At 37.0% G+C, this 11,918-nt stretch overlaps 4 protein-coding genes across 6 annotated transcripts in view; 1 reads left to right on the forward strand and 3 right to left on the reverse strand.

Moving 5' to 3' along the window:
* The window catches only part of LOC104714097 (LRR receptor-like serine/threonine-protein kinase ERECTA), an 11,245-nt gene extending 7,679 nt beyond the window's left edge, over positions 1-3,566 (reverse strand). For 2 of the 3 annotated variants that reach the window (XM_019229600.1, XM_019229601.1), the window contains exons 1-16: positions 2,937-3,566; positions 2,411-2,549; positions 2,244-2,315; positions 2,071-2,142; positions 1,910-1,981; positions 1,750-1,821; positions 1,577-1,648; positions 1,426-1,497; positions 1,255-1,326; positions 1,084-1,152; positions 918-989; positions 757-828; positions 535-606; positions 370-441; positions 229-300; positions 69-140 (exon numbers count right to left, since the gene is read on the reverse strand). In XM_019229600.1, the coding sequence (XP_019085145.1) occupies positions 69-140; positions 229-300; positions 370-441; positions 535-606; positions 757-828; positions 918-989; positions 1,084-1,152; positions 1,255-1,326; positions 1,426-1,497; positions 1,577-1,648; positions 1,750-1,821; positions 1,910-1,981; positions 2,071-2,142; positions 2,244-2,315; positions 2,411-2,549; positions 2,937-3,033 (1,241 nt within the window). In that variant the 5' untranslated portion in view covers positions 3,034-3,566. The remainder of the gene's footprint in view (positions 1-68; positions 141-228; positions 301-369; positions 442-534; positions 607-756; positions 829-917; positions 990-1,083; positions 1,153-1,254; positions 1,327-1,425; positions 1,498-1,576; positions 1,649-1,749; positions 1,822-1,909; positions 1,982-2,070; positions 2,143-2,243; positions 2,316-2,410; positions 2,550-2,936) is intronic. The other variant, XM_010431353.2, reaches the window with a different exon arrangement.
* On the forward strand, positions 4,465-5,974 carry LOC104714100. Its single transcript, XM_010431355.2, has 7 exons — positions 4,465-4,684; positions 4,785-4,824; positions 4,920-4,990; positions 5,075-5,169; positions 5,260-5,327; positions 5,422-5,532; positions 5,608-5,974. Exons 1-7 carry the CDS (start codon positions 4,483-4,485, stop codon positions 5,738-5,740), a joined length of 720 nt encoding a protein of 239 aa, XP_010429657.1. The 5' UTR covers positions 4,465-4,482; the 3' UTR covers positions 5,741-5,974.
* Positions 6,296-9,283, reverse strand: LOC104714101 (peroxisome biogenesis factor 10). The gene is made up of 11 exons (XM_010431356.2): positions 9,067-9,283; positions 8,951-8,982; positions 8,776-8,865; positions 8,609-8,703; positions 8,318-8,525; positions 8,156-8,225; positions 7,987-8,065; positions 7,766-7,899; positions 7,420-7,517; positions 6,932-7,008; positions 6,296-6,759 (listed from the first exon to the last, which is right to left on the reverse strand). Exons 1-11 carry the CDS (start codon positions 9,236-9,238, stop codon positions 6,657-6,659), a joined length of 1,158 nt encoding a protein of 385 aa, XP_010429658.1. The 5' UTR covers positions 9,239-9,283; the 3' UTR covers positions 6,296-6,656.
* Positions 9,439-11,471, reverse strand: LOC104714102 (S-adenosylmethionine mitochondrial carrier protein-like). Its single transcript, XM_010431357.2, has 6 exons — positions 10,892-11,471; positions 10,682-10,814; positions 10,462-10,580; positions 10,312-10,390; positions 9,989-10,222; positions 9,439-9,901 (listed from the first exon to the last, which is right to left on the reverse strand). The coding sequence occupies exons 1-6, from the start codon at positions 11,212-11,214 to the stop codon at positions 9,578-9,580; spliced, it is 1,212 nt and encodes a 403-aa protein (XP_010429659.1). The 5' UTR covers positions 11,215-11,471; the 3' UTR covers positions 9,439-9,577.

Here is an 11,918-nt window from a genome sequence, read left to right on the forward strand (position 1 = left end):
AAAAAACAAAAGCTGCGGAACCATGTCAGATAAAAGATATCAGAAAGATTCTCAGTGCCAATACTTACAGGTAAGTCATGCTTTCTAGCTTTTGAAACGCTCGTGGTATGGTGCCGCTAAACTTGTTCCCATGAACATTTCTACAGTTACATTAATGAGACACAAAATCATATAAAGCAACAATCTTGAACATTCCAGTGTAAAGTTCTAAGAGAAAGAGATACATACAAGCTGTTTAGGTTAGTACAGGAGCTCAGATGATCAGGTATAGGTCCTTCTAGATTATTGTTGGCCACATTCCTATATGTATATAGTTCACATCAATATTAGAACATCAAAAACATGTCAAGCATAAGGAGAACTACTTACAGATCAAACAAGTCAGTAAGCTTCCCTAGCTCCGGTGGTATGTGACCTGTAAGATGATTATCGTTGAGCTCCCTGCACAAAATATTGTACAAATTTTTAATGATTATACAAAAGTTCATAATATAATGTGTGGGAAAGATAAGTTAAGGAAAAGGTTGGTCGTACAGGTAATGGAGTTTTGACATGTTTCCAAGCTCAGGTGGAATCGAACCAGTCAGCTTGTTACTGTGCAAATACCTAGAGATAAAGCCAAAATGATAATCACTATCATTTACAGGGTACGAATCACAGACTTCAAATTGAAAACTAAACTCTAATGAGTCATTAGACTTTCATTTTCTAAAATTGAACTTCTACTAATGAAGAGAGTATGCCCGTAAAAATTACAATTTCTCAGTGAAAGTCAGATTTCCCAGAATCGGAGGAATAGGTCCACTCAACAAGTTGCTACTTAAATCTCTGCAAAAGAAAAAAAGAAAAAAAAATGGAACCATTAAGGTCATGAAATTGTTATAAGTAGCTTGGTTGGTTAGAAGAAAAGTACTTACAACACTGCAAGGGCTTGCATGAGACCAATCACTGATGGAATCTTCCCAGAAAGCTGATTGCCTTGCAATGATCTAAGATGATCAAGTGATGTTTATCAAAACAAAAGGCTAGCCAAAATTTGAAAGCAAAATATTTGTGCAGATCGGTAGAGAGGCGAGGACTAACAATGTTGCAACTTGCAGAAAGCCGATGTCAAAAGGGATCTCACCAGTAAGCTGATTGTAGGACAAGTCCCTAGGTTCATAGTAAGCAAATCAATTCAGTAGCTTTTCCCAAGTAACCAAACTGCAGTAAGGATGTATAGTAGCAGAGAGAGAGAGAGAGATAGGCACATACAAAACCTGGAAGGCAGTGCAATTTCCTATTGTCCCAGGTATACTACCTGTCAAACTGTTGTTTCTCACGTCACTGATTCAATACAAAAAAAAAACAAAGTCAGAGATATTCATACTGGAAAAAGAACTAATCATACAATTCAGATGGGCAAGAAGATGTTTATAGACTCACAAATACCAAAGACCAGTCAGCTGACACAAATCTGGAGAAATGTTACCAACCAAGTTGTTTCCTCGCAACCCACTGCTCATCATATTACAAAAAATCAATACAAGGCAATGAAAGAGAGACATTAACATACTTCAAACACATTGACACTTACAGATACTGAAGAACTTCATTCCAGTATATAAGTCTTGGTATCTCACCACTAAGTTTGTTCTGTGCCAGGTCCCTGGAAATTTTTCACAAAACAATCGAAATGTCACATTTTGATCATCTAATATAGTAATATAGTTAAATGTACTACACATGTAAGCATCAGAGCCAACATACAGAATCTTCAGGTTTGGAATCTGAGAAAGCGTTGAAGGGATCGGTCCTATCAATTGGTTATTCTTCAGAATCCTGGCAAAAAGTAGAATTTATATTCACATGGTGAGTTATATTTAGCAATGACATATGAAGACTGGTAGGAGAATAAATAGCTACTTACAGTTGTTCAAGTTGCTTCAACTTCGAAATCGAAAACGGTATGTCTCCACTTAATTCATTGAAAGACAAATCCCTAAATAAAAAACAACATGAACACACTTCATCCTCTGTACTTCCAAGAACAAAATTAATGGTAGTAAACACCTATATCACTGTTCTTACAAGTTTTGCAAAGAAGAACAGTCTCCAATCTCATCAGGGATTTGCCCAGACAAGCGATTACCTTTAAGATCACTGCTTTAGAAAAAGAAACCAGAAGACAAAGTAATTAGCACAGCGTTACACAAAAATAGATAATTTAATGTTATGCTACAGTAATTTTTCGAAACTGTTACATGGATAAGAGGCTCTTAAGATCTCCAATAGCAGGTGAGATTTCTCCATCAAGATTCAAATCTGACAAATTACTACAAAACATACAACACACAAAACAAATTACAACTTTTTCCCCACAAGAACACGAAAGAAAAGAAAAAAAAATCTCTTTCACTATGAAACTTACAGAGCAACAACATTGAAGGTGACATTTTCACAAGAGACACCTCTCCAGACACAATAATCCGAAGAAGGTGAAGCTGTCCAGTCATAAAGAACATTGTTCACATCTTTGAACGACTTCTTAATCTCCAGCAACGTTGCTCCTTTAATTTATATTTTATTAACACACGCACAAACAACAAAAACAAATATTTGTCAGTTCTTGAGAAGAAAAAACTTAAAAAGTCCTTAAAAATTCAACTTCCAAGAAAACAAAACTCAAACCCTAATTTATTCAAAGCTTCTTTAGATTTCTTTAAATTAGACCCACAAAGTCAAAAAAACCCATTACAAAAGAAATAAATAACAAGTACCCAGATCTCATTTTCACCACAGAAGTTTCAAAATCAAATAAAAATATCATTTTTAGTTTCTTCAACTTAAAAAGAAAAAAAAAATCATTTCCTTGCTCAAACTAAAGAAAGAAAGCTTGAGCCTTTATAAGAATCTTGAACTCAAAGAAACATGCATCAGTATAAAAAAAAACATACCCTCATCTGAATTCACAGCAGTACTCCCAAAGCTCAAACAGATGAGAAAACCCAAAAGAACAATATCTCCAAACAGAGCCATTTTTCTCACCACCATACACAGCCTTAAAACGACTTAAAAAACGACTGCGTTTTATGCTACACTAAAAGCTTTTCAAGTCTCCATGAAGAAGAAGAAGGAGAGAAAACAGAGGACAGAGAAGAAGAAGAGAACCATATTATGTACCGACATTAGATTTTTTTTTAATATAATTTGAGCAACTCAAAAATTATGTTTTTAGATCTTTTCTTTTTTTATATAAATTTCACCGTGAGAAAAAAAAAAAAAAAGTGTTGATTTTTTATCGTTCCATCACATCCTTACTGACGAAAATTTACAGTGTGGTTTCATTGAGTGCTCAGACGACAGAAACACAGACTGAGATAGAGAGATGGAGAGAGAGAGACTTTAAATGTGGGTTTAAAGAGAGGAGATTGTACAAGTGTAGGGACTGTGTGTGTGAGAAGAGACGAAGGGAAGAAGAATTATTTGCGAGGATAAAGTTAAAAACCCCATCATCTTTTTTTTTTTTTATCTCTCTGCTGCCAGAGTTCTGAAGCTTTGCAGTAGAGAGAGATAGAGAGTAGAGTAGTGAGAGGAGGTGTCCTTTCGTTTTTTGCAATTTCTCTCTCTCTTGAAGGGGTAAAAAGGTCATAATAAATGTTGATGAAGGACGAACATGTTAATGGTGGCAGTGGTGAATAAAGGAGGTCGCTTTCGCTGCCAATACTTGCGAGTCTTTGTCTCTCTGTGCCTCTGTATTCACAGATGACCCATATCAATAACAAATCATTATGATGGCTACTTTCGTCATTTCGTTTTTCTATAATCAATCCCCTAGTGTCACATTTGCTTACATTTTTAGGTAATTTTTATTACTACCATGTTCTTCTTAGGTATTGGAACTTAATATTGTATTTAGAGTATTGAGCAATTGATCTTTGGCTAGCTTTCTTTTATTGTCCTCGAGGATTAGTTGTTCAATCGTTTATCCTTCAATAATCTTGCTCACTACTACTCCACTGTCTTCTATAGCGAATCCAGTAATCGTGCTCCACCACAGAACAATTCTTCTTCAATCATGATATCAAGCTGGTCAATATGAGGAATCCTAACTATTATGACCACATTGGTCTTGTTCTTGTTGTTTCAGATCGACTTACAATAACTTCATATTATCATTCTTGGAGATGTTCTGTAGGGGATGGCTTTGAACATGGAAAATAAACTTGGTTTAAATACTAGTACGATCTTAACACACATGTGAATCATTGAGAGACTATGGAGCTTAGTCAAGATGCAGTTATATCGTTGTTACTTGGTTAATTAATTTTGAAGGCAAATAGATTAACAGACAATAATATTTAAAGTTTCACTCGCAACGGCAAACCTTCTGATTCTATCCAAGTCTTTCCTTCAATTCTGTTCCACGTCATCTGCCACGTCTTCTCTGAAGTGGCTTCTTCATCTTCTTCTTCTTAAAAAATAGTGTTTAATGGTGATAAGATGCCTCTAGTGTTGTTGTTATCCCCAATGACATCACTTCACGCTACGCCGACGAGCCTCACGCTTCGCCACTATTCGAACCGCACGAAGCTCACCTGCGCAGCTACAACATTATCACCACCTCCGCCATGGAAACAGAGCCGTCGAGTTATCTCCGTCTCCTTCTTCCTCTCTCGTCTCCTCCTCCTCCCCCCTAACAACGGTTCTCTTCAATTTCACCAATTCGATTGAATAATAATCATTATTGATTCGAGTCTTACTCTTCTCAAATTTTCGTTTCTTGTATGTTGTTGATGAATCAGATGCCATGGCTGGTACCTTAATTGATAAATATGTCAAGAGGTAACTTTTTTAGTCTTTTGATGATATCTCAACTTAGATTTTGGAAAATGCTTTGTGTGTGTAAAAAACATTTATCTATAACGTAATAATAATAGGAAAAAACTTGATCCACTTGAAGCATATGTACCACCAGTGATTCTAGCTCAGCTACAGATTCAGGATCTTGGTAATTTTTTTTCATGTGTTCTGTTCTTTTAACTTCTTTGTTATATATTACAAACAACTAAATCTATTTTGAATGATGTTGGAGAGGGATTTTTGAATGTGGAGAAACCTGAATTCGAGGCGTGTAGACGCCAATTACGTTCTGGTCCTGCTAGTTCTCTTCGTGTTAACATTCGAGCTGTAAGTTTTTTAAAAGCTCACTCACAATTCTTGTTTTATTTTGTTTCTGTTTGATGAATTTAAATGTGTAATTGAAAAAACTCTTATCAGGTTGCTCAGTATGCTTCAGATGATGGTTTTTCCAAAACTGCGACTGATGATGTTGATCGATGTTTAAGGTAACTCATGTTTCTTTTGTTTGGTTTAACTTTACACAGCGAATGATGTTGACCTATGTCCGGTTTTGTTTTTGTTTTTGGGGGCGGTGTAAAGAGCATTGGAAGAACTGGATTCGTTGTTTCTACGAGCGTCGAGGAAAGATTCAAAAGCTACTGTTCAATTGATGAAGTCTCAGCTTGGAACAGCGTTAACCGCTCTGGACAGGTAAATAAGTGCATACAAGCATATAAACACAGCGTACCGACAGGAGAATGTTTTCTAACTGAGCTGAACTTGCAGCCTTCTACAAACGGTTCCTTCTCAAGTACTTGATAAAGGGAAAGCTATGGTGGAAGTCTACAGATCAGCATCTGAACAAGATGCCAATGTTTCAGACTCCCCTGAGATACAGCAGCTCCAGTCCATACTGTGATTTACCTCTCAACACAGACTTTTTACTATTCCAAAGTAGTTGTCCATCTTACAACATTGGTATCAAAACTCTTCTGATTTTATGTATATCCTGTATCCGTGTTCAACATTTGCATATATTAAAACCTGTTCAGTAGTAGTACGACAGGTTTTACCAACTCAGCATCTAAAAACATATCGGCATATACCAAACGTATACAGCTATTCAGTTATGTGATGATGACACATTCATATTTCTCTATCAACTTATAACCATTTTATAGAAGAAACTGCAACATCCAACATCATTGTCTCTACCAACAAGCTAAGACAACTAAGATGTATAATAGAACCAATTCTGGAGCACAAAATCCTTCGTGTCATCGTGTGTCTGTTGAGGATCGATCCATATGCAACTTTCTTCAGGTTTCAGTTATTGCCATCTTAGACACTATATTGTTGCTGGCACTCTCAAACTCTAGATCTTAGAGTTATTCTATTTCTCCAAAAACAGGAGTTTGTGTCGTTAACATTAAAATTGTATTGTCTACAATGAGATTTTCTTGTCTTGTTGTAATAGATCTCTAATTGAGATAATTATACGTAAAAAAGTAATATAGAATGTTAAAGACCACCTAACAAACCTCTGTGATTTCTGCACTAAATATCATATATAAAGGGATAGGCATCGGACTGAGAATGAAGTTTCAAGTACATTTATTCTATGTCTTCCCATAACTTGATGATCTGAGATTCTAAGTCCAAAGCCAAAACAGAGTCCATTCCTTTACCAGATGCACTGCCCAAAGTTGTCACCTAAGAAGCTTGTGTGGGCTAAGGAGAAACGGAAACTCCTTGAGCTTGTTTTGCTCTTTGATTGTCATCGTCTTTGCTGCATTGCCTTTCTGCAGTGTGCTGTCGTTGTTGATCCATTGTGCTTAAAAATCAGAATGATACAAACAAACCAAACTTGAATGGGTATTGGGCGTTCGACAAAGTGGACATTCTTGCTTCTCATTGCACCACTCCATAATGCAGCTCCTGCACATCATATATGACTTTTGAACATAAGTACAATGTTTCAGTGTCCAATTTGGATTGTTGATTCTGTAATTTGAGTGAATATGTGTTGTCGATACAAGGCTCAACTTATCAAAGCAGTCTGAACCAACTGGACATCAAGACACTAAAATTCTTCCGAAAGGTATATTACCAACAAAATACGTGACCACAAGGTGTGGCGGTTGGATGCTGACGGTTGCTTAAGCAGAGTGTGCATTTCCCTACTGCCTGCATCCACAATACATAACAAGGTAAACATCTAACATCATAAGTGTACAATATTGATTTTACCAAAACGAGAGAAAAATAACCCCATCTGGATCTTTAATACAGATAAGCAACAGAATCGTCCCAAAGTAGGATTAACATATAACCTCATCTCACTAGAAACTAAATGTAGAGCGGGATCAGTCGGGTGGCCATCTACTCTTATCAGATATCATGAGACTAAACTACCATTTGTTTTTCTTTATCCCACCTATACAAAATAACCTTCGATTAAGGGTATGGATTTTACTAATAGGTATGTGCCTCTCTTTCAAGTATATACCTTTTGTTCTTTTCCAACAATGATCACTATTCAGGATATTAACCATTTCAACGTAACAGAGGTTTCTAACTTGTTTATAATTAATTTACCTCCATTGTGGAAGCTGAATCGGAGGTGGACCAGTTTCCCTTTTCAGCTTCTGAAGCTATCAAATTTCCCTCTTCGTTTAAAACAGGTAACCCTCTTCCTGCAAGAGCAATACCGAAACTATATAGTTGGAATGTGAAAAAAGGTGATGCATAAAACGCAAAATATTTCAGTCTATGTTACCATCCTGTCTCATATTCTTTCCTAGAGAGCTGTGGTGCCAATTCAGATAATAATTTATTGAAATTTTAATATTAACAATCTCAGATATACATCCTCCACAATAATCCTTAATGTTGGGAATTTCTACATCACTAAAATTGATAATAAAAGACATAAAAGCCAGACCTCCTGAAGTTTGATAAGATCCTATGGATGCCTGCTGAACTGAGCTTGTGATAGATGATAAATTACTCCGACGCAATCCCTCAGCAGCAAGGATACACAACTGGACTAGAAGGAAAACCCCAAGAATTTGGTATCTGCTCAGCAAGACTTAAGGGATTTCAGTTACTATGTGATAGTAAAAATCGACAGCTGTAGGTGGAAGAAGACAAAAAGATCATTACCTAGGTCTCTGATTCAGTTGCTTTCCTATGAAAACATAACGAACCCCTGATGCACGTTTCGATATATGGTAATACAAACCTGAAAAGAAACGAAGATTACTAGTTCAGAACATTACAAAAACAGTCTGCACAGGCTCTACAAGTGTTAAATAATTCTAACAAAGTTCACCTTCAAAGTAGAAGAGCATTAAATTGGCACGCAAAACCAGTTGTAAGACTTCACGAGCAACAGGGAGAACCTGAAAGCACAATCTTGGATTAAAGCAACTGGCAACAACAACTTTAATTTAAATTAAACATGATTATTAAACTCCTAAGAGGTATACATTACCACAGGCCATCTCTGAATAGATCGGTGCCACAATCTCTTGAATCTATCTTTTAACCTAGATACTACAGAAGCCGAAGTTTCAAGTTGAGAAGAAGATGGAAGATCTATCATTGTTAGTGACTGGATCTGACTACCACTCTCCCGGGGACTATCACCAAAAAAATCATCAGACTCATCAAAGGTGACTGCTTGCGTGGCAGCTCGAGTACTGCAAACAATTATATTCATTTCAGCAATACTTCACTCACAAGAGTCAAATCTTCCATTGTAAACAACAATAAGAAAAAAAACCTAATTCTGTCTGCAATATATGGAACTGCGGTCTGGTACAAAATGAACAAAGCACGTCTAGCTGGTGTAGGTGAGAGTCCATAAGGTCCTGAAACCTAAATTAGATTGTTCAACATCAGCAAAAGCAAAAAACCAATCTTCCAACATAAGAGTAAAAGCATAAGAACCTGTATAATGTCACAGTATTCTTCTCCTAAAGTTTGCTGGCCTGAACCTGTGGTTAGAACATAGTAAAGCATCTGCCCAAGAAGCTTCATCTGAACAACAACAACAACAACAGAAGCTCTCTCTAATCACAATTCTCAAAGAAACTCCATAAAACTTGGTGTAGGAAGCGTTTACCTCTTTCTGGTAAGCGAGAGCGATTCTTGTACCTAACAGTGATCGAAATTAGTGCAAAACTTGGGATAAAATCAATGCAATTGGAAAGAGGATGATGATGAAACAGTTTTAGTTACCGAAAAGGTGACGGAAGGCATCGCGGCAAGCTTCGTGGATGAAAGAAGCGTATTGATCGTCTTTTTCAGCAGCTCTCATAACCTCCGGCTGAGCTGCTAACGGGAATTGCCTGATTCCGCCGCTCGAACCGGGTTCATCCTGACCCGGACCCGATTCCCCACTAAGCCTCATCGTTTCTTTTTTTCGTGCCTTCGATGGACTAATTTCCCCCGAATGAATGAATGATGATGATGTTTTATCGGCTTTTGATATTTCCAACTCAACCGAGAAAAAAACAAAAAAAATCCTGGTCAATCGGTCCAATCAGTCCGGTTCGGAATATTGGGTTTTTCGGTTTAAGTAAGAGGATTCCGAATTGAACCGAAATAAAATTGACTTTAAATTGGTGGTCTTTTTATTGATTTTTGACTAATTACGAGGTTTGAGTTTTACAGGCAAACCGCAAAATGAATAAGGTAGAGTTACAATCAAACACATGAAGAAAGAATGATACTAGAAGTAAAAGAAAACTCAGTCAATATGCACAGACTGATTTAGTGGTGTGATCATAGCCTTTTGAAGAAGTTCATAGCCAGCTAAGTTTAAAGCTCCAAGAGGAGCAGTCCAGAAGAACCTTGGAACAGCGCCTTTGTAGAAAGCCAGAGGACCCTCATGTGTGAGAATGGAATAAGCAGCCATCCACATGGACAATTCTACGCCCTGTGGAGCAGTCATCATTCTAGTTTTAATCACATCGAATGGCGTTGTTAAGACAGCAGTGAAACCACCGGACAAGGCTCCAACCGCGATAGCCTCCCACGGCTCCAACTCTCTTCCTAATCGTCTCTCCACCACCTGTGAAACTCAATCCCCCAACCACATCAGATGATTAATTACACAAAGACATGTTAGTGATTGTTCTGTTCTATCATGATTAATTACCTTCTTTGATTGGTTGTAAAGTCCCATGCCAGCAACGTAGAATGGAACCTCGCGTAGAAGGGTAACACCAGTCCCACGAAAGAGTCCTTTGAGCCCATCTTGATGCCAAGTCGAAACTGTAGCTTCCACTATGTTATCAAACTGGTTAGCTTGTAACCGTTGTTTCAATACCTCACACGGTATTCGCAGTGTAGTCCCTAAAACTGTCCCAAGAAAAGACGCGATTGACTGAACCTACAAGAATCAAGAAGTAAAAAAAAAAAGTCTAAAGAATGAAACATGATGTAGCATGAAGTTAGCAATGAGCTATATTAATAACTAACTTGAATGTCGAGGAGAGAAGGAGCAACGAGCGGTAATGCCAATTTACTTGCTTCATATATACTTGTTCGTAAACCATGGCTGAAATGTTGAAAGAAGAGATCAGATTATGATCACCAAAAAAGGCCTAATCAGAGCATAGGAGATGAAACCTTGCAAATTGACCAACAACAGCGGGAACAGAGCCTTTGTATAAACCACGAGCACCAATCTCTGGAATCTTTGACAGTATCTCCACAAACGACAATGTTGTTGATGCTTGAACTTGTGTCTACTGAATCCAAAACCAAATATAAAGTAATGATAACAATCAATCTCATATATAGACACTAAACAAGAACCTGAAGTGAGTCAAGAGATGATAATAATTACCTTGACAGTGTCCACTGGATGCATAAGAAAAGCAGAGAAAGCACATGAAATCCCTCCAGCTAATGCAGATTTAAGAAGATGACCAACATCTAATCCCACTCTTGTCCTAACAACAACTTCAGATTTACTCCTCCTACACATATCCCAAAAACCATAACTCTCAAAATGTGTCAAACTACAAAAAAAAAACAAGGTTATTACTGGCCTCACCCAGTATCAAAGTTATTGTCTTTAGCTTTACCCACAGCTTCATTGATCAAAGGAGATGTATCAATATTGGATCTTGACGTAAAGCTTCCAACTTTGGCAAAATTTAAGCTGCTGCCTATGAAGAAGCTACACACATCTGGTCCATTCGTTGTATTGCGCAAACAAGGGTAAAGCTTTTGAGAATTAAGAAACAAATCATTGAGGATAGAGACAAGTAGAGATTCAGGTGATACATGTTTTCTTCTCAGAGATTTATCCACCATTCTTGATTTCAGTGGATCTGTGGATAAACCTTGAAACCTAATCTGTTCTTCATTCGTCATTAGAAGAGGAAAAAGAAGTGTGGTTTAAGAGAAATAATGTGAGATTTGGTCAACGTTTGATCCATCCAAAGTGTGGAGTAGTATAAAACAACGTTGCCTATGAGGTGTTCGACCAAATGACTAAACTAAACTAGCATAATAAGAATAAAGTAATTTAAGCTGTATTGTATATATATAACCTTTACAGCTTCTAAAAGCTTCCGAGTATGATTCTCTTTTATCTTATGTCATTCTCTTTCGAAACCTCATCTAAAACGATTATATTCAAGGTTTCACGGTGTTGGTTTAGATTTAAGGTTCTTAAAACGCCACTACACGTCGTTTTGGTTTAATGAATGCACGCCAAAGTTTGGCTGCAACATTGGGGTATATGGATGATTTGACAGCATGAAACCTGTTAAGAAAGACTCTTTGTCCTAGAAAAAGCGGTAAAGATGACTTGAAAGCATGAAAAATATGCCGAAAAACTTATTAGACATTAAAAAATTATGTTCAAGAAAGCGCTAGGCGGTAATTGGGCGGTGACCCAACACCTAGCGCCTAAAACGTTTAATCGAAAGCTAGGCGATTTTAGGCGGTTTAGGCGTTTTTAACGTAGAACATTATATATGTAATATTGTAGACAAAAATATATGTTAGATAAATAAAAGTAATAAACCATAAACAAAACTTAGGAAAAAATGTAGTTTTTAATTAATATCAAC

The sequence above is a fragment of the Camelina sativa genome, chromosome 9 (assembly GCF_000633955.1).
Source record: "Camelina sativa cultivar DH55 chromosome 9, Cs, whole genome shotgun sequence".
Taxonomy (NCBI): domain Eukaryota; kingdom Viridiplantae; phylum Streptophyta; class Magnoliopsida; order Brassicales; family Brassicaceae; genus Camelina; species Camelina sativa.

Bases quoted from the DNA above. Each gene is read 5' to 3' on its own strand.
- LOC104714100 (XM_010431355.2), top strand. From the start codon at position 4,483: ATGCCTCTAGTGTTGTTGTTATCCCCAATGACATCACTTCACGCTACG. The intron at 4,685-4,784 runs GTTCTCTTCAAT...TTGATGAATCAG, and splicing joins CCTCCTCCCCCCTAACAACG to ATGCCATGGCTGGTACCTTA. The intron at 4,991-5,074 runs GTAATTTTTTTT...ATGATGTTGGAG, and splicing joins GCTACAGATTCAGGATCTTG to AGGGATTTTTGAATGTGGAG.
- LOC104714101 (XM_010431356.2), bottom strand. From the start codon at position 9,238: ATGAGGCTTAGTGGGGAATCGGGTCCGGGTCAGGATGAACCCGGTTCG. The intron at 8,983-9,066 runs GTAACTAAAACT...GATCACTGTTAG, and splicing joins TGCCTTCCGTCACCTTTTCG to GTACAAGAATCGCTCTCGCT. The intron at 8,066-8,155 runs GTGAACTTTGTT...GTTTCTTTTCAG, and splicing joins AATGCTCTTCTACTTTGAAG to GTTTGTATTACCATATATCG.
- LOC104714102 (XM_010431357.2), bottom strand. From the start codon at position 11,214: ATGACGAATGAAGAACAGATTAGGTTTCAAGGTTTATCCACAGATCCA. The intron at 10,815-10,891 runs GTGAGGCCAGTA...GGATATGTGTAG, and splicing joins GACAATAACTTTGATACTGG to GAGGAGTAAATCTGAAGTTG. The intron at 10,581-10,681 runs GTAATTATTATC...TGGATTCAGTAG, and splicing joins ATCCAGTGGACACTGTCAAG to ACACAAGTTCAAGCATCAAC.